Here is a 21,423-nt window from a genome sequence, read left to right as displayed (position 1 = left end):
TAATGGAGTGTAAAGCGTATGCATGCACGCGCACGTACACGAACGCTCTCGCGCTCACATACACACGCGCGCGCTTTATTTATTCTTGAGCATCATGCTGGATAGGATACGGATTTTGGGCAAGAGGTGGATGTGAGCGTGGTGGCGGTGGTGTGCTGGATGTGGTCGCGGCCGGACAGACTAAAACCTGCGCCTGGCTCTACCCGGAACCATTATGCAGACAGGAAACAACCATTTTAAGGCCAGGAGCATCCGAGGAGCCGTCGTCTACAGAGGGGGGGACACCTAAAGCTGACACGGGGCGGAGAGCAACCAGCCGGGGAGAAAAGAGGGAATAACACGACGGGAACAAAACAAAGGCTCCGTGTGAGGGAAGAGGAGCAGTGAGCCACTCCAGCTGCATGACTCTACTGTCACACAGACAATGGACTTATCGGGGCAGGCCAGCGGAAACAGTTTTTGTTAGCGAGAGAAAAGCAGCCCTCCCGGGCCGATGGAGAGCCAGGCCTCTCACTCCGCTTTTCCCTGGATGAAGAAAAAGGCCCCGCTGACAGGCTTTAGGGACCCCGTTCTCGCGGTGCACAGCCACCTTCGTGTGTTCACATTTTTACTTCCTTGGTTCTGAGTCTGTTTTTTCGCACCCAGACGTCGCATGCTACGAGGTAAAAACAAAAACAAAAGCCGTTCTCAGCAGGACTGTGTCGCCTAACGAGCTAGCTGCCGAGCTAACGGTCCGAGCTAAGCTTTAGCATTGCTAGTTGTTGGCTAGACAACCAGGGGACCTCATTTAGCATCACCTTAACCTACTTTAAGTAGTGTTTTTTAATAATTAAAACTATCGTAATTAAAAAATTAATTTAACTATGTATATGTTAAAATGCGAGTAAAACAGCGAGACAATGTTGTTGTTTTTTAACGATTAGAGCAGGATCACTAGTTAGCTAGCTGAGGGATTGACGGATGCTAGCAGAGTCTGGCGAGTGGCTGGAAACGATTATTTCCATCAGTCTGACCCACTCGGTCATCGGTTCATCTATTCCAGATTGTGGACCTGAAGTCACCGGTTTTCCCCGGACTGTCCTCCCCCCTCATTCAGCGCCGTGGTCCAGCCAGCAGGGTGCTCCAGATACAGACCTGTGGATCAGCCGGTAAGATGCAAGCAGCATGCAGTCACCCCGCTCTCAATTAAGGCTCTATAGTCTTATTCTTGTGTCAGCTACATTAAAAATTGATACGTTAAAGGAGATCAAAGTAATTTAAACTCTGCAAAAAATCTGAATAATCTTTGCATGCTTTTTTTTGGTGCAAATTCTGGTGCTCGGTTTGCAACTTAGAATAATTACGCGTTTCTGCAGCGATTTATTTCCTATAACTGGATTTAAATCTTAAAAACAAAGTGTTTGCTGCCATGACATTTAATAAAATAGGTTTCATAAAAATATTAGGATGCTAGCCTCCCTGGTACTTAACGTTGCAAATTTCTCCATAATGAAAAAGTAAAAAAAAAATAAAATATAGATATAGAGATATATATATATATATATATATATATATATATATATATATATATATATATATATATATATATATATATATATTAGGGCTGCCACGATTAGTCGACTAGTCACGATTATGTCGACTATTAAAATCGTCGACGACTAATTTAATAGTCGACGCATCGTTTGAAGCTTTGTAAGATCACAAAGGACGCAGGAATGAGTAGTAGGATTTAAGAGTGTAATAACGGACTGAAACAGAAGATGGCAGCACTGCATGTACAAGGATGCCAGCTGCCATTAAACCCCGAAGAAGAAGAAGCTGTGTCCCAGAATTCATAGCGCAGCCCAGCGCAGTTGTCAACAATGGCGGCAGCTAGTTAGTTTTAACTTTACTCTTATTATTCTTTCTGGGTCACAAAATAAACCTTTAACATATTTTCAGGCGAGAATGTAGCTGTGTAAACCTCAAATATCTGCTCAGTTTATCAAGACACCACGTATTTTCAAAAGCGCTCCGACGTTTTCGGAGACGTCTGTTACCCACTAGCTCGTTAGCTAGGCGGGGGCAAGGCTAACTAGAGCCGTGAGAACACCGGACTCCCGGCAAATCGTTTTCAAACCCACCGCCGTCTTTCGCTAGTCAGGTTAAATATATATATATATATATATATATATATATATATATATATATATAAGGCAGTAGCAGCTCCTAGTGTCCTTTAAACAACTGATGCTCGTGGAAAGAAACACCCACTGTAATAATGCTTTTTATTACTTGTTTATATCCATTATGAATAACTGGACCTGGATTTTTTTTTTTTAATGCTTCTTTTTTTCTATCCACCATCTTTCCTTTTACCTCCTAACAGAAGTGTACTTTGGATGCATATTTTTGTTCAATATCTAATGTTAATCTATTTGCTTGAATTTTTGTTTAATTGGGTATAAAGGGAGACAAAACTTAAGAAGTAAAAAAACAAACAAAACAAAACCATTAAATTTTAAACATTAGAAATGGCTTAAATTGCTGCTATTACTGCTGTTTCTTACCACATTATAAGTATTGTGGTTTTGGGGCTGCTGGATGACAAAATTAACCTTTTAATGACAGCTCCTGCTGTGAGATGTTTGTGATGATATTTTCCAGAAGACATTTTCTAAATGCTTTCCTTCAGCAGACATTATTGGTAATAAATGCACTCAGTTGAGCTCTTCCTTAGTAATGCCACCTGATGATAGACGAAGCAGTGCAGTCTACTTTGCATTGTCACGGGAATTTGCATGTATTGACCCAGTGAAGCAGAAAACATGTAAATATGATTTTTTTTTTTTTAATCCTAATGTTCCACCAAATCTGTTTTACTTTTCTGGAGATAAATATTTAACTTTACCAGTTCACAAATTTTAAGATTTTCTGGTGTTGTGGTTGCTGTTGCATTTTTTATTTTTTTTTTTATTTTTGCAGCACCATTATGGCATTTTATGCTTTACATTGTTTATAGCTCTCTATTGTATGTTCCTCTGAGTTTTGTGCAGAATAAGAGTGAAATGAGCGTCCACCCCAAGTGCACAGAGCCTGGAAAGCCTGTGTTGACATACAAATCTGATAACCACCAGTGGGATACCTGTTATCTCTGACCTGGGTTTTAGCTGTTGTTGAACCAAATAACAGAGAAATCCTGACTACGTTGAGCTTGCTTCATAGTATTCACCCCAGATACAGGCAGTTTTTTAAATATTTTAGTGTAACATAACTGATTGAGTGGAGCCACTAAAGCATGTTGCTCAAGTTCTTACATTCAGTAAGAATTTGTCCTTATGAATGTAAAAGGCCTTCATCAAACCACCTGTGTGCATAGTTAAAATGTGAAAGAAAATGGTATATTCTCTGCTCCTATTAACCAGAGGTTTGTTTTTATTTTGAACAAAATATAAATTGACTAATGAACACTATAAGCTAATGTGGATTTAGAAATCTTTATTTAAAGTAAGTAAACTAGCTTTTCCTATTTATTTTGGGGAGCAGTGTGTAGGGACGGTACCTCAGGGTAGCCGTTCAGTGGATTCGAACCCTCGACCTTCCGATCATGGGGCCAGCACTCTACCTACTGAGCTATCCCTGCCCCAAGTGCCTGTTATTTTCCATAAATGGATAAAACAGGATTTTGTTTTGTTAATGGTCAGTGTGACATTTAAACATTGCTGCTGTTGCTAGTTGGTGTCCAAAATACTAGTTGGTTAAACGTATTATTTTATTTACGACACCATTGTGGTTGCAGCTCACTTAGACATCTGTCCCTTGTTTCTGTCATTTATATGACTAGTAAATTAGTTACCAGGAACATTCTCAACTCCGACCCTTGCCTCTGGCTGGGGTGGGGTGACAGTAAAAATCAAATTGAGCGTACAAGTGGCTGAAATGCATGCCGACACTTTTAGCCACCCAATTACAGTCTTCAAAAAGAAATGGCACACACTTATGCCTGGATTATGGACACTGCATTGGTTGTGCTGCACACAAACTGTTGTTACAACAGTTTTATCACAATTTATACTGACAAGCAACGCTTGCTGGATTTGCTATTTTATTTATGTATTTAATTTTAACTGGATACTCTCATCTTTTCAAATTGTTGCAGCTCTGAATCTGAGCTCCTGCAATGATATATCACTGAAATTAGGGGTGGGGGGAAAAAATCGATACTGTGTAGTATCGTGATATTTTGTTTGCTAATAATGTATCGATACAGGGACAGCAGAAATCGATATTTTGTTACAAAAAAAGTTTTTGTGGACTGGAACTCTGACTTCAGAGCATGTTGATCCTTTTTCTGAGCAAGAATCCTTCACTGTCCAAATGTGTTTAACTTTTTTTGGCAGCAATAAACATGTTTTATTTTAAGTTTTAAACTTTTTTATTTAATGTAAAATTATATTTTGTTTTAATTTACTTTCAAATTCTTCAGTTGCTGAATGGGCTGCATAGTTTTCATAAATTGCATAGTTCAGAATAGCTATAATTGTACCAGATGGTTGCATTCAGTTAAGTTGGACTAGACTGTAATACAAACCGTTCAGTTTGTCAACAATAAAACTGACTGAAATGAGAGACTGAGTGTGAGACTTTGATATTAGATAAAATGAATATTGATAAAGTTTACCTTTATGTACAGAATCTGAATATCGCAAAGTATTTTTTTTAAAAATTGCAATAATATCGTATCGTGGGATGTATGGTGATTCCCACCTCTAACTGAAATGATGGTAAAGACCAAAACAACTGTATACTCTTGCCTGCAACCCAGGGTTGAATTGCTGTAGTTTTTTACATTGCTATCATTTGCATAGCTTGCAGCTGGGTAATCTTCATATATTGTGCTGAACACAGAAACCCAAAGACCATCGGCCCAGTTTCTGTTTGGGTGGGGAGGCAAGATTAGGGTTTAACAAAGAGCCTCCCTTTGGGAGAGTGATCGCTACCAAAAACATTTTAAGGACCAAAATTAGATTTATTTTACTAATAAGTCTCATTATTGTTTGTAGCCTGGCTGGAGACACAGAGCATTTGGAAATTATGCTTTGTGTGATATTTTCCACTGTTGTAAATACATTGAGCATGTTTTTGAATTTCATCGTATTTGTTGTGCATTCTAGGCTTTATGTGAACTGGCATGGGATTGGAATTGGCTTTGTTATGTGTTCCTTAGCTGTGAGAACCCCCCCCCCCCCGGTATTTGATTGAGTTTTGCTATAATCGAGCAGACCTACGTCGGTGCTTCTTTTTTTTTTTTTTCTTTTTTGTTTTTGGCTTAGACTGTTAGACTGTTAATGACTGTTTTCTTAATTTCACAATTTGCATGCAGCTAAACTGAATGCATGATCATTATGCTTTGTCTGTACAGACAACATACAAAATCCTTCCTGGTTTTATATCTGACTGTACACAGATGTGACAGCGCATATAAAGACGTTTGGCTTCTGTGGTTTCTGTTTCAGGGGAGTCTCATTCACATCGAGCGCTCACTGCAGAGCTAGAAAAAGGTCAGAAATAAAAGCAGATTTGACCCTAGTTTTAAAACCCCCCAAAACAAAACGAAGTATCGGACAGAAAATGCGATGCTGACACAGGAGAAGTAGCGACTTGAATTATTTAGGCTGATGTTTTGGAGAGGTTGAAATGATGGCGGGTTGTTGCATGCAGTGAACGCGAGAAGCATCATTAGTTAAATTAAAGAGGGTGTCATTATTGTTAGATTATGACAGGAGTGTCATTTTGCTGATGTTTTTGGCAGTATTAAGTTGAAGAATGAAGAAAACTGGTGTTTCAAACGATACAGCCTCAAATATTTTCATTTGTGTTTTTTGAGATAAATGAATATGAGCGAGTGCACTTTGTCCTCTTCCTTTGTTTTTATGGAGCTAAAATATGTTTTCTCCTTTTTAAAGGAAAGCATATCAGTAGGTTATTGATTTATTTGCTGTAATTTACTTCAAGTCAAGTGCTTCTTTTAGGCTGTCATGTTGCACATGCAAAATTCAAATATCAGACAAGTGCTTGCTTGGTTCATTTTCAGTCTATCTCTCCTTCTCCCTTGTTGTAAATCAAGCCCCCATCCCCCTTTTTGCATCAGTGCCCACCCTAAAACCTCAAACTCACTCACAGTTTAGATCAGAGTGAACTAAGATATGATGGAAACTAAATCCATCTAGAAGAAGTGAAAGTTGTAAAAGCTCTTTGACTCTTCTTTGCAGATGCCTTTGTCTCCAAGGGTCTCTAATCCAGTCTGCTTCTGGAAATGTTGTTAGATTATTGACTTCGGCTCTCTGTTTCTATCCCTGTGGCTTCCATGCAAATGTCTAGAGTTCAGTGGTGCCTGGGCCTCTCTTCACTCCCTGTTTGAACCCACAAACATCCCACAGCTCTGGGCCTACAAGGACTGGCAGTCGTCCTTGCCAGACAGATTTCACAATCAAAAATGCTCACTAGCCTGAGCATAACCTATCGGACAACACTGTCTTCCACTACCTTCATATCTTTTTGTATATGTTTTCATTTTGAGTTGTATTTAATGTGAGAGGAAATCTGCTTTAACAAGACAGAAATCACACTAAATAATGTCACAAAATAATTAGGATTGCAATTTTTGTTATAATGGAGCAGTTCTAGTCTGAATTGTACAGTACTATGTTGTGTATGTTGTGACGTATTGCATTCCTTAAGAGTTTACAGTATCACATCAGTATCACGTCACTCCATACAGAGAGAGAGAGAGAGAGATGGGCGTTTTGTGTGTGTGCATTTGTATGTGTTGGAAGTCATTTTATCCAGCAAGAGGTGGACAGGAGCCATCTCTGAATTCCCAGTGAGTCCCAGTAAGGGTGACAATTCAGGGAATTTGTCACCCTTACTGGTGTCTCTAAATTGCGAAATGGTACGGTTCCTCTTATAGTATTAAATTTTATTTTAAAAAAAATTGCAGGCTGACACACATAACTGGAATATGTCCTAATATTTGATTGAAGTAAATATTACTGTGTCTAGGCAGAATTATTAATTCATATTACGGTTTTAAGGGTTTTTGTATTACATTTTCTCTTAACACACATACTTACACTGTCACAAACAGAAGAGAGAGGAAGTAGAAGTTAACAATGCTGAGGCAGGAAAAGAGATGCAAGACTGAGAAACTTTTAAAAGTACATCAACAGGAATTGAAGCAGCAAGTCACATAAGAATTGATTTCTGAAACAAAATGCTCATAATCAGCTCCTGTTGACCCACAAGTGATATTTTGGAACATGTAAACACATTTACTTCTGGTAATTTGCTCTTGTTCTGTGAAAATGTTTAGGTCTTAAAGTTTGAATAGGGAATGATGTGACTCTTTGTCTACGTGATCTCTCCAAATGTGCCATATTTTTATTTTTATATTTAGCTCAAATAGAGAAGACTCTGCTTCAACCAGACAAAGGCTTTGAGTTCTTGATTAATAAATAATTGGAATGGTCAGTAATCAAAATGGCTTCTTGTTCATTTCCTCTCCGATTTCAGTTGTAATGCTGATTATTTGACTGTAATGTTTATCTGCAACACAGACAGGAACCATTGAGGATTGATGATTTCTATCCTGCTTACATTTATTTCTCTGGATTTCCATGTTTGGCTTATCGCTTTTCTGCCTGCCAGTAATGATTTTATTTTATTTTTTTAACTAAACACTGTGATTGGAACTGCTTTCTCACACTACAACAGAAACAAATTACAATCTGGTTTCACAGCTTGGCCACAACAAGGATTTAAAGGAAATCATCTCCTGAGAAACTCAAAGTTACAGCAGCTGCGGAGCTTTAGGTTCACTGGGTTCGAGCTTGATGAGATTAGAAAACCAGCTGAAGAAAAGTTTACCTGGTTGAATAAACATTGAATGCAGTACGCTTTCCAAGATTTCCAGAGTTGTGCAAAAATAATTGTAGAACAGCTGCTTTGATCCTCTTGAGTGGATAAAACAGGAAGCCAGTGACCTGGTTTTTACACAGTAAAATCAGTCTGCTTTTCTAAAAACACTAAAAACTAGAGCTACAGAAACAAACAGGTCATCTCTTCACTGCCAAAAAACTATCATCAGGGTAACATGAGTGCAAATAATCAGTTCTGAAGCAAGAGACTGATACCTGCGAAAATTTGTTTGTCCTAGCTGTATCAAGTTCCACACTGTAATTGCTAAGGGAGAGGCACTGAGGGCAGGAAAAACAATATGTTGTTATTGTTTAATTTATACAGAATTACTGACATTATTCTTTTTGATTGTTTTTGTTCAGGCTCCTCGAAGATCTCCTTGACTGGATGGAAGGCCAGTGAAACAATGGTTCAGCCTGCACAGAAATAACGGACACACTCCACTTTATGGGACTGCTATGGAACATTCTAAAGAAACACTACAGACTCTGTTTTCTTTTTTATTATAGTTTAGTATATTTATGACATTTTTTTTTCTTTTTTTTTTTAAAGAAGCATTTGACGCTTCGCTCTTTAGCGACACATTCATGTAAGGAAAATCAGGCTCTCGGTGGATTATCGTGGCCTGTTGGACGTTAGCAGGACTACTTGTGAAAATCAGACCGCCGCAGGTTTGATAAGGGCTCACTGCTGTTTCCAGCAGCTGCAAACGGGTTGTGCCACCCCTGAGTGCATTGTCACAGCTGCATTGGGAGATGTTTCAGTTCAGCAAGTACCCCATGGACATTTTAGAAATGCTAAGTGGACACCAAGCCCACCAGTTCAAAGGCCTTGGATTAGAACGACAACTGAGCCACCAACAGCAAGTGCAGCTGCAGCACCAGCAGCAGCTGCAACAACAACACCAACCCTGTGGTGACACATCTGGAAGCCTCTTGTCGGGCCTCGGCCTTGGGTCCCTCCAAACCTCACGGAGCAATGCTTTTGCAGACTCCTCATCATTGTTTGCCAAAATGAGTGCTCCTCCTCCATCCATCTCCCACCAGAGCCAGTCGTCCACGTCGTCTCACAGCTCCAGGAAGTCGAGTAAGATGAGCAGCAGTAGCAGCAGTGGCAGCGGGAGCTCCTCGTCGGGGTACCCCCAGTTTCTGCGGCCTTTTCACCCTGCTGAGGCAGCGCTGGCTCAGGAGCAGCTCCACTCTGGGATGGGACGTTTCGACTTTGGTGGGAGCAGCAGTGGAGGAAGCGCAGGAGTCATTGGGGGGGTTGTCACACCTGCACCCCCGCCTCCCCCGCTCCATCCAGGTCTCTCTGTGCCCCAGCCCTCTTCTGGCCCTTCTTCCTCCTCACCCTCACCCTCCACCTCTGCTTCCGGCTCCAACAACCCCTCTGGTAGCACTGCGGTCCCCTTAGTTGGCCAGTCCGATCCTCGCAGTCTCCACCAGCAGTTCAGCTGCATGCTTGCTGCTAATCAGTACTTCCTGTCTGGTGTTCCCACCAGCAGCAGCCTAGAGCAGTTCCTCGTCCAGCAGGGCACTCACAACCACCTAGGTTTGGGCCTCGGGCAAGGCGCCTCAGAGTCAAACTCAGCACTGGCTGCCCCTCCTGCACTCCACTCCTCCCACAGCCACACAGCTCCACAGCCTCAGCAGCAACAGCAGCAACTCACCCCACACGCCTTATCTCATCCACACAGCCACACTCACCACCCGCACCCTCTTCACCCAGCCCCGCAGCCGGCCCCACTGGGCGGTTTTGATTTCCAAGGCATTCCTGTCCTCTCCTCTAACCAGATAGCATCGCTAATGCAGCAAGAGGCTGGCCTCCCCCTCCCGCTGCCCCTGCACCTGTCCCTCTCTAAAGATGATGGAGCAAAGTCTGTAGACAGCTCGTCTACGTCAGGATCGAGTGGGGGTAGCAGGAGAAAGAAGGCAATGGCGGGTTATCTGCCCCAGAGGAAAACGGACAGTAGCAGCCACAGTCACAGCAGCAGTAGTGTTAGCAACTGCCACAACAGCAGCTCGAGTGGGCACAGTCAGAGCTCCTCATCGGGCCTCGTAGGAGGAGGAGGGTCTGGGGGCGTCAGGCTAAGTGGAATCGGAAGTGAACCGCAGCATTCCTCTCTCCTCTCACCGTCCTCGCAGCAGCAACAGTCATCCTCCACTGTGTCCTCCTCCTCATCTGTTCCCACCTCCTCAAATCCCACCTCTGTGCTCGTTGCCAACGGAAACCAACAGCTGTCAAAATCCCAAGAAAATCATAACAGCATCTCATCAGGCCAGACAGAACCAGAACCCCTTTACCACTGTGGTGAGTGTGGTAAAACCTTCACCCACCTTTCGAGCCTACGAAGGCATCTCCGCAGCCATGGGTTGACACCAGAAAGCCAAAGCAGGAAGTCAGACTGTAACTCTCCCAGCCCGGAGAGGATATTCTGTTGCGGCGAGTGTGGGAAGAGATTTAAAAAGAGAGGTCACCTCATCCAGCACAGTGTCACCCATTCAGAAAACCGGCCTTTTGTCTGCAGCATCTGCCAAAAGTCCTTCAACCGTCGAGAGTCACTTACGAGACATGAGAAGATCCACGACGAGAAACCTTTCCGCTGCCCGGCATGTGGGCGTTGTTTTCGTGAGAGCACCTCTCTCCTGAACCATGCCGCTTCAGGTGCTTGTGGCAAACCTCCACGCAGTTCAAAAAACAGGGCCAGCAGTGCAGGGAGTGCATCTTCCAACCCTAGCAGCAGTAAAATGGAAAGTAGAAGTGACAGCGTAGGGATTTCAAGTGATGGGGCAGCGATGGCCAGTGACAAATATGCAACAGATTATTCCAGAAATCGCTACCAGAGCCAGTCGTCCTACAACAGCAGCGGTGTCGACGACTACAGACGATCCCAGCCTTCATCTCTGTATCCCCCAGAAAGCACATTAGCCAATGAAATGACCAACCAGACCCTCCGGAAGGCCCCTTTAGCCCCAACTCTTCACCCCCACCCACAAAGTCAGCAACATCACCACCATCAACAGCAACAACAGCCGCACCTTCCACTCTCTTCCCTATTGGATGATTCAGAAGATGAGGTCACCAGCAGTGCAATGTCAGCCATCGCTGCTGCAGCCGCCGCCTCGTGCGATATAAACACAGAAAGCCGGGAAGGAGAGAGGAGGGATATCATTGGAGGCCTATTGGGGGGGTTGGGGTTTGGTAACCTAGGTGGACCGTCATCCACCTCCACCCTGAATGGTTCCACCATGCCGCTGACCCACCCCAGCCAGCCGCACACAAAGCCCAGGAGGCCGCGGAAGCCCAGAGAGAAAAGGGATCCCAATACCATCGTCAGGAGGAGGAGGAGCCCAGCACCGCCAGGCGACGGATCGGAAAGGCCGTACGGATGTCAGATATGTGGCAAACGCTTCAGGAGGGCGGAGACTCTGAGGCGCCACAACCGTGTCCACACAGGGGAAAAGCCTCACGCGTGTGACGTCTGTGGCAAGATGTTCCGTGAGCCTTTCCACCTCACCAAGCATCTGACTGTACACTCGGGTCAAAAGAACTACAAGTGCAATCTTTGCGGGAAGATGTTCGCCTACGCTCAGAGCCTCGTGAGACACGGGAAGCTGCACAGAAGAGGAGAAATCGACAACCAGGGGAGGAGAATAAAAGGTGCTGCTGCCGCCATCAGCCAAGTCGCCAACACAGGGAACTCTGACTTCTTCTCCTCCTGCTCTCAAGGAGAAAAGTCTCCAACGTCTGGCACGCCATCACAGAGGCTTTACACCTGCACCGTTTGCTGGAAATCCTTCCGTCACTATTTCCACCTGACAGCACATCAGCAGACTGTCCATGGCGGCAGGGTGGGGCTGGAGAAGTCTTTTCGCTGTGAAGTGTGTGGCAAAGCCTTTGCTTATTCTAACAGCTTAGTGCGGCACAAGCTGTCTCAGCATGGCATTGACCGCAACGGTCAGCGCGTGAATCAGAACCAACCCTCTGGATACTCCCCGCTCTTCTACGATTCTAATTCAGCTCCCAACTACGCTGCTTCCTCCCACATGCCACAGGGGACATCCGGACAACAACCAAACCCACAACAACAACAACAACCGCCGCCGCCACCACCACCACCTCCTCCTCCTCCGCCACCCCCACCACAACAGCAGCAGCAACAGCAACAACAACAACAGCAGCAACACCCGCACCCTTTTTACTACCGCCCAAAAAACTACCAAAAGCGTCATGGGCAGACAAGAAAGCACCGGAAGAAAAAACGGCGAGTAGTGATCCACAGCATCATGAGGGACGGAAAGCTGGTGGGCGTGCCCCTGAGTAAAGACACGCGCAGGAAGCTGATGATTCTGAGAAAGAAGAGGGGCAGACTACAGGCTCAGCTCAACAAAAAAAAGCTCCTGGCACAGTTGAGGATAAAGGGCAGTGTAATGAAGGTGAAGTCATGGTGCGGTGGCGCCGTCAGGGTCACGGGGCTTACATCGATGGACGTCCCCATCAAACGCTTCCCCTGCCCCATCTGCCCAAGCACCATGTATGCCAAGCAGGGTTCTCTGCTGGTCCATCACGCCATTAGGCACCCACCTAGGAACTCAGGCCGCCATGCCCGTCTGCGGTGCCAGGTGTGTGAGAGGCGCACCAGTTCGTTATACAAAGCCTTGAAACACAGGGGCCAGCATCTTAAACAAGCTGCATTCCAATGCCACAAATGCCGACACAGTTTTTGGAACCCGCGGCTACTCGCCCGCCACAAGTTCTGCTGCCGGGCGACCACCAGCAGTGGGGGTGGGAGCTGGGGACTGATGAGATCTCCATCGTCAGATGATGAACATTCACCAGTCCAGCTGCCAGTCCCAGGTCTGGTCCAGCCTGAGAGATCAACGGTTCTGACTGACTACAGTCAGTAAACAATTTTTTTTTTTTTTTTTTTTTTTTTTTTTAGATTAGATTGTTTTTGATGTTTATTTTTTTTAAATAATCCAAGAAGCAAGCAAGAGCTAGCAAGTTTTTAACAAAAAAGAAAAAAAAAAAGGTGGAAGTATGGGGTTTAGTGTAACTACAGTAATAACCTCGAGCCTTCCTCCTGTGTACAATCCTAACTTACCACAGCAACGGTGGTCGATAAATTAAAGTGGACTTCAAAAGGCCCAAAATCAGAACCACCATCACAGGCTGTTTCCTCTTCCCCAAAGGTGAAGGAACTCAAGACCACATGACTTTAGTAGCATCTGTTATTAAAAACAGATTCGGCTTCCTGTCCATCATGTTTCTGTTTTTTTTTTTTTTTTTTAAATCCCCGGTCATCAGTGTTTGGGCATAAATGTGGATTGGATGCCTTTTGTAGAGGGGATGTATCTCCGGTAGTAGGGATGCACCGATATTAAACAATTTGACCAAAAGAAATGCAGATTTATACCTATATATATTTTAGTGTTTATTTTTATTTATTACACAGCTCAACTATGAAACAAAAGTTTATTTTTATTTTTTCCCCTGTAATTATGTTCTGCCAGGTTTGACCACCAGGGGGCACAGTTTTATCGGTTGGTGTTTTCAGTTAACTTTTGATAATTTCTCAAGTGGAGGGATGGGTGGATGTTTGTAATGAGTTGCCAGGTTACATGGACTCACTGCACCATCTTGTGGCGATAGAGGAAAGTACTAAAAGCCACTTTAATAAGTGGCTTTTAGATATAAAATCTTTTAGATATACAATCACTTTTTTATTTATTACATTTTGGAAAGTTTCAAATTGTTTTTCCAACAGAGATTTGCATAAAGTTCCGTTAAAGTCTTCTGTTCTTCATCACACTCAGCCAGCACAAAAGTAACGCAACACAACACACAAATATCAGTAAATGCCTTCTTGTGTACTGATATCCCTCCAAATATCGGTGCATCTCTATTTTTTTAGTTCTAGTTTGCGTTCACATTATTCACCGGTAAACAGTAGCGTGTCTGTCTCTTGGTCTGTGTTTATTTGTTGCCCCTGTGGAAGAACTCTCTTTTTATACTGAGATGAAATTTGCCCTCAAGATAAATTTATCTTTAATGGAAAAAAGAAATCCTGATGTGACACTATTGTCATTTTTAATGAGCTTCTTGGGACAATAAAGGGTTTGTTTGTCTAAAGAGACTGAAGGGAGACAGTTGGGACAAACAAAGTGTTGATCTTGTTTTTAATGTACACTACTTTATGTTTTTGAAGAAGCGTGAACAGAGAGTGAGAACAGGAGCTGTTAGTGTGTTCAGGATTTGAAAAGGAAGAAGAGAAATAACCGAAGTGTACTGTACAATTCGTATTATATTTTATTATATATTGATTTTTTTTTTCTTACACCGAGTATCATTTCTTTTATCATTGTTGCTAATGTTTGGGTGGGAGGGAACGAGTCAGGGTCTGACTTTGTAAAACAGCGGGATGAGTATATGTATCGATGTGATATCCTCCCCCCTCCTCCTTGAGCCCCCTTTTACCTACTCCCTCATTGCCACACTTGATGCCCCATTTTTGTAACAGAAGCGTGTACACATAGTTCATTACTTAGGTCCTGTCCAGATGTGTGTTTTCTTTTACCTGTAAAACTAAAACATGTAATATTATTACTAAATTACTATCCTTTTCATTGCCTAAAAGTGAGTTGTTGAAAACCCTCAAATCGAATAAAAAAAAAAAAATCTGAAACATTGATTGTTGTCTTAAATCTTCTGTTTCATGCACTCATCTCTTTTTAGTTAAGTGACATGTTATAGGATGTATATTTTAAATGTTCCTGAAATGTTGGTTATTTGATAGTAAATGGAGCATAAAGGAAAGTGCATCATTTTACATGATTAACTGATCTCCCTCACATGACAACATTGTACTGATAAAACTGAGCTTTCAACATCTTTCAACAAGTTTACCTGCAGTTGAATCCAAATGAAGTTGGAGAGATGTAGATAGCATTGAGGAAACTGTTAGTTACATGAGAAGACATTCACTGCCATGGTTTCCCCCAAAACATGACAATGGTGTTTTAATTAGTCACATCTTTGAACCATGAAGTCCACAACTGAAAACATACACTCTGCAGTCACTTCATTAGTTGCACTTTTACTGTACTGGGCTGGACCCTTGTTTTGCCTTCAGAACTGCCTTAATTCTTCATAGCATAGATTCATCAAGGAAACATTCAAGAGATTTTTTGTCCACAGTAACATGATAGCATCGTACAGCTGCACATCTACAATGAGAATTTGCAGTTCCAATACATCCCAAAGGTACTGCTGGATTGAGATCTAGTAGCTGTGGTTGTTCAAGAAACAGAGATTATTTAAGCTTTGTGGTATGGCATTTTATCTTAAATTAACTTCATATGTGCAATAGTGAAATTACATAACTGACAGTGAATATATCTAAAATAACTTTCCTCTTCTTTTTTCTTTTAGAGTAATATTCCACAACTTAAAACATGCTGTTAAAGTTTGTTTTTCCAGCAGTAAATATGTCACAGTTGCCATTAAACTTCTCAGCTATAACCCTAACCCCACGTTCAAGGTCCAGCATAGGACTTAAGTGGGCGTCCATCATGTTTCTCGCACAAAGACAAAAAAAACTTCCATCCCCTCAAAGTTTGTTTTAGACAATTAGCGGATTAAGGATATTTTTATCCACACTTTCTTCCTGCAGGGACCGTGAAGTGGTATCTCTCTCATGCTGCCTGTGAGAAAACACTATGAAAACAGCCTGGCACAAGCTGAGCACCCGACTCACATACAGCTGTGACAAAGCTAGCCTTAAACACCCGAAACACGCAGACAGGTGTGCTCTTTCATGCACACTCAGCTGATCTTCCCGCTCTCAAATCCTCTGCACGTCACAAAATCTTAGAATGAATTATTAGGTGTAAACCCTTAAAAAAACACCAGTGGGAAGTGGGGTGTTTTTTTTTAAGTTGTTGCAATACCAACAACCAGTCACTAGATGGCAGCATTTAAATATCCTTTAAAACATGGCTGAGTCCCAAGTGTTGGAGGAAGGGATGAGAGGAAAATAATTTTGATTCGAAACGCCTCATGAAACTCAGATCACACATTAGTGGAGTCAAGCTGTTGTTTCACACTTTTTGCTGATCCGTGCCAGCGTGCACGCACTCAGCTGCTCTGTGTGTGTCTGTGTGTGAGGCAGATTATTTTGGCTTCTTACTATTCACACATTCCTGTCATGTATGTGTAACATCACTATATCATCATAACATAAGATGTGTAGGCGCTTCCAGGAACCATGAATGACAGCAGCAGAAGTCACGTTTTAAACCAGTTGCATTTTTCGTTCATTTACAGGATGTTGTAATAATGACTTCTGCTAGTTTGGTTTGCAATGCTAGCGTATGGCTAACATTTAAACAGAAATGACTTTGTTTTAGAAGACAAAATAAAGTACACCAGTATTTTGAGGTATGTTTCACATCGAAAAGAGCTCTTTAATAGCAATAATAGTATTATTATAGCCCGCTTTTTATGTAGTTTATTATAATGATTTAATGCTTGCCAAAACACTTGGGTTCTTTTCTAAAGGCCAAAATCACACATATGGTTTTTTTTAATTGTTACGTGTCTGCTAACTTGACTTTTGCCTGGATAAAAAAAGAAGATGATAATAAAAATGTTTTTGCTTCTTTCACACTAAAGACAGGAAGCCAAGTTGCAGGTGGTATCTTAAGTGGAGTTAAGAACAAGTTAGCTTTAGAGGTTTGGAGACAAAGTTAGTGAAGTGAGTCTGAGATGGTTCGGACATGTGCAGAGGAGAGATAGTGGAAATACTGGACAACAAGGTGTTGACAAAGACCACAGAGGAGGTTCATGGATCTAGTGGAGGACATGCAGATGTGCTGGTGTGACAGAGGAGAACTATAGGGGTGGGGTGAGATAGAGACAGATGATCGAAGAATAAGAAAAATTAAGAATTTCATACAGACTGGTATGAAATCCACTGATGTAGATTTAGAACTCAACTTTATCTGTCTGGTAACATAGGAAAAAAGTTCAAACATGTAACTAAAAAGCATACAAAACAAAACACTCAAAATATGACGGAAATATTAATAATTAATAATCAGCAAAAATACTTCATTGTAGTAAAAAATCACTGAAATGCTAAAAATGGTTTTAAAGTGTAAACAAAATTAAGAGCTTTTGGATCATTTATTGTTTATTTGCTGTTTATCCGTTTTATTAACGTTGTCTTTGTTTTATGAAGTCCTTGCTGTATTTTTTGTTTACTTTGCCTTAGTTTGTCTGTGCCTTCGGAACATTTACGATGAAAAGGTAAATATGATCTTTAATGGATCCTTCAGAAGTGAAACATAAACACCCCCCTCCTTCCCTCCAACCGTGCTCTCACGCGGCCATGGCATGGGGAAATCTGTGGGCGGAGACTGTGACCTATTTTCAGCCAATAGAGCGCTGAGAGCCGCAGCGAGTGACCTAGATTCAGCCAATAGCAGCGCTGCACAGTCGCCGGTAGGCAACAGTCGGCGCGTGCCGGGTCCATGTGCTTGTTGTTGAGAGCGCGAGAGTCAGATAGGGACATCCAACAGGGAGAAAACAGACGAGGTGCTGCTCCTCGGGTGGTTTTATCAGATTTGAGACAATTCAATGACTTTTATTCTATTATTTTGAAGCCTCGCAGCAAACAGTTTATGTATGAGTTAAAACATACTCACAATATTCAAGGAAACAGTTATAAATTAATGGTTTCGGTGTACTGCCAGTATAATAGAGCGGGCCTTTATTTAAGTGTCTCTTTTGTTAAAAAGAATAGCGTGTATATGTTTTTAGTGTGGAGGAAATGGTAAGACCGTTTGTGTTTGTTCGCGTTTGAACTCGGGGTAAAAGTAATCGTATTTTCCCTTATTGCTCAGATAAGGAAGTGGAAAAGGTAAACATCCTGACGTTTCAGGAGCTGCATCTCATTTTAGTACACACACACACGCGGCGGGCTCTGCTTTCGCTGTTTAAGTGACAGCGCGAGAGAAGAGGGGCGGGGCGAGGCGTGTTCACGGGCCATCCAGGAATTATCACATGCGGCCGCTATTGGCTGAAACTTCATGGAGGCGTCACGTTTTAGTGTCAATGTGTGTTGCATTCACGAGAAGCGGTAGCGTTTTAGTAATCTTGTAATTTTACATTTTTATAACATTATTTTCTTATTCTTTTTATTAAATAAATGTTATTTTGCTTAATTTTTTAATAACATTTACCATATTTTTTATCTGTTGTTTTCATACTTTTATGAAATTTAACATATTTTCTTCCATAAAAGTTTATTTTATATTATATTTTCTAGCTGCCATCGTTTTAGCTTGTGTTTTATTTTATGCATTTACATTGTTAGGCCTTCATGTTTTATGTTTGCACTTTAACTTAATTGTTTTGCGTTTTTCCCTTTTTTTTGGTTTATTTTGTTCAGCTTGAATCTAGCATGTATTGTAAGCTGATAGCAAAATAATATAATTTATCCTTGAGCTGCATCCTTGCTTTTTAACATTTTTAACATTGTGTGATCGTTTAATCAGAAACATTTTCAACATTTCTTAATTAGTAACCACATTAACTGTCAGTCATAGACATTCATTTAATTTCTTGACTGCAGTCCCAATAGTTTTTTGTTTTTGGACGACCAGAAGGACCTCTATTATACATGGGAATGTCAACATTGGGTACAGGACTTATTTTTTGTCATGAGATTAAACGTTTTGTTCAGTTTCCCTGAAAAAAAACAAAGGAGAAAGAGCAAAATAATTTGAAGTTCACATTTACCAAATTTTAAACTAGTCATAAATGCAGCGCCGAGACTCTGAGTACACGGGAGGGAGAGGCGTGGTCAATTGGGCTGTGTGGGCGTTGCCGCTGTATGCAAACGATCCACGCCCCCAAGCGCCTTTCCCCCGTGAGCGGTGACGTCACACGAGCGGCCCGTGTTGGTTCCAGCTGACTGGCAGAGAGGGAGAGAGAGGGAGAGAGAGGAAAATAAGAGCCATCAGCCCCATCTATCCGTCTCTCATACTACTGGATATTATTATTTTTTCCGGGGGATCTCTTTATTTCCGTCATCTTGTCATTTTTTCGCCCCTCTTTTTGTTCTTCGCTCTTTTCTGTCTTGGAGACTTCCCACCGCCGCGACTCGACTGTACTCCGCTGTTTCTACTGCCTTTATTTCTGCTCTCTTAATATTGTTTATAGCTCCCTCTGGACTCACCGAGCGATCGACCGACCAACTAACCGACTGACAGCTACTCCTGGAGGATGAATTAGACTCGGTCAACATGGTGCCATTTTGGATATAAATCCTCCCTCTTTTTTCTTTTTTGTTTCGTTTTTTTTCTTTCGCACATTTTCTTGCATGGGACTGGCGACAATCAGGTGGACACCCTGAGCGCACACGCGTCACCTGTCCGCGCACCTTTTGAAGGCGCGCCCGTCAATTAGCATCACTAAGTGGATTATTTTGATCTTACGGTCTCTTGCAGGTTGCCCCACTCCACTTCCTCCTACCCTCACCTCCTCCTGTCCTCCTCCTCCTCCTCTTATTCCCCCCGAGAAGTTATGTCAAGGCCTCTCACCCAGCTCCTACCACCGGATCTCCCTGCCGGGGCCACAAGCCCTCAGTTTGGGGCCAGCAACCCGGCTGGAAGCGGCCCCCAAGGTGGACACCTGACCTCTATGACCAACCTGAAGTCTCTGCTTCAGGTGCCAATCAAGGCAGACCAGAGAGGCCCCAAGGACTGTTGCGAGATGAAAGGTGAGTGTGGGCACGTGTACCCGTGTGAGTAAGGGATCCAATAGGAACAAACTCCTTAAAGGGCCACTAGGGAAATACCTCAGCCGTACAGAGGCCAATTTCATTGTATTGCAAGCGCAGTATAGGCCTGTATTATGTATGTGTGATGCATATAGGAAATGTCCACATTAAGTGTACTAAAGGAGAGTAAAGATAAACTTTATTTACAAAGCTTTTCGCACACATTTGCAAAATTTATCTGTAAATTTGTGATTAAGGACTTATTGGGCCACGTTTTCAATCCCTTTACTCAACTGAAAAAGCCAGATTTGGCCTTTGTTCCCAACATTTTCATATGTGGAAAAATGGCTGCTTGATTTTAAGCTGATTATATTAGGGTTTTGGACACATTACCAGCTGCTGTCATGAGGATTAAAAAAGAAGAAGAAGATAATTAAGAGATATTGAAAGAAATAAAGGGCTGCAGCTCTGATTTGAAAAACAAACAATAAACAGTAGCTTATATTCTTTGCAGAAATGTCACAGGGATTATTCATGAGTGTGTGAACGTGTGTGTGTGCATGTGACTGAGTGGGTAGGTGTGATTGTAAAACACAGAGGAGGCCCTGCTTATCCAACACACACTCACATGGACATTGTTTTCTTTGCAAGCTTTCCTCCTTCTGGCCTGCTGCATTTTTATATTAAACGCTTCCCTTTTGCATTTGGTGGTGGTGAAGTGAAATGATCTAGATGAGGAGGAGGAGGAGGAAGAGGAGGAGGGAAGAAGAGGGTGTAAAAAAAGAAACACAATCTGGAGTGGATGCCATCAAAAATCCAGCCAAAGCAGCAGAAGCAGCAGTCGTTTGGTTTGTTTAAATAAAGGTTACTGAGTGGGATTGAGTTATTTCCCATCCTCCAGCTGCCACAACAAATATTAACCAGCCTGCTTCTCCTTCCTCTCTCTTGCTGTGGGGATATTATAACTCCCAGTCAGCTGCTGTCACACGCATACGCACACTTGCGAGGCAGCGATTTGCATTGATTCTCTTCCGCTGAGTACCAGTAAATTAAGTTAAACCTCAATTAAAACACATTTATTTAACACGAAGAGATAAAAAACATGTCCTCACAAGAACAGAAGGTTGTCAAGAGTCAGTGCCTCATGAGTGTGGATACAACTGAACACACACATTCACAGAGAGGGGTCGGGGGGCAAAGGAATGGCACTGTCCAGTGGCTCCCTGCATGTTGTTGGCCCCTGGTGGCTTTTTGGTGCCACTACAGCTCCTTTCTGTGGAGCAGGAAGAGGAGGAGGAGATGATGGTGAACACAGTTGACAGTCTCTTCATGGAGTCAGAAAGCAGCTCAGTACAGTATCCTCCTAATGAGAGGAGAGGCATTCAGGGGCATAAAGAAGATGTTTTTGCCCCTGATTTAGCTGCTGTTCCCCTTCCACAATGCAGCCCTTTGCCTTGCCCCCCCCTGGCTAGCTTTGTTTGACGCCTTCACAAACACCCACTCTATCTAGCACATCTCCCTCCCTCTCTCTCTCTCGCTCTCTGTATTGCATGTCTTTGAGTTTTCCCTCTCACACTTTCCTGTCTTGCTCTCTTCTCGTCTTCCACTCGCTTCACACAGCGGTCCCTCCGCTGATTTATATTTTCTCAGGTTTTTGTCTCCCTTCCTCTCTGTCTTCATCT

General features: G+C 42.5%; 2 protein-coding genes across 2 annotated transcripts in view; both read left to right on the top strand.

Annotated features, from left to right (window-relative positions):
- The first annotated feature begins 227 nt into the window (after positions 1-227).
- Positions 228-12,863, top strand: LOC146609221 (uncharacterized). Its single transcript, XM_085346048.1, has 3 exons — positions 228-662; positions 1,043-1,148; positions 8,319-12,863. Exon 3 carries the CDS (start codon positions 8,712-8,714, stop codon positions 12,861-12,863), a length of 4,152 nt encoding a protein of 1,383 aa, XP_085202174.1. The 5' UTR covers positions 228-662; positions 1,043-1,148; positions 8,319-8,711.
- A 6,073-nt stretch (positions 12,864-18,936) lies between these two features.
- The window catches only part of dbpa (D site albumin promoter binding protein a), a 36,651-nt gene continuing 34,164 nt past the window's right edge, over positions 18,937-21,423 (top strand). Inside the window, exon 1 of the mRNA XM_085346029.1 lies at positions 18,937-19,741. Within this exon, the coding sequence (XP_085202155.1) occupies positions 19,546-19,741 (196 nt within the window). The 5' untranslated portion in view covers positions 18,937-19,545. The remainder of the gene's footprint in view (positions 19,742-21,423) is intronic.

The sequence above is a fragment of the Diplotaxodon limnothrissa genome, linkage group LG22 (genome assembly GCF_057381915.1).
Source record: "Diplotaxodon limnothrissa isolate DT_005_m linkage group LG22, D_limnothrissa_male_GT1.1, whole genome shotgun sequence".
Classification (NCBI taxonomy): domain Eukaryota; kingdom Metazoa; phylum Chordata; class Actinopteri; order Cichliformes; family Cichlidae; genus Diplotaxodon; species Diplotaxodon limnothrissa.
This window is presented reverse-complemented; position numbering and strand designations above follow the sequence as displayed.

Excerpts from the sequence above, each read along its gene's own strand:
- LOC146609221 (XM_085346048.1), top strand. The coding sequence starts at position 8,712 with ATGTTTCAGTTCAGCAAGTACCCCATGGACATTTTAGAAATGCTAAGT.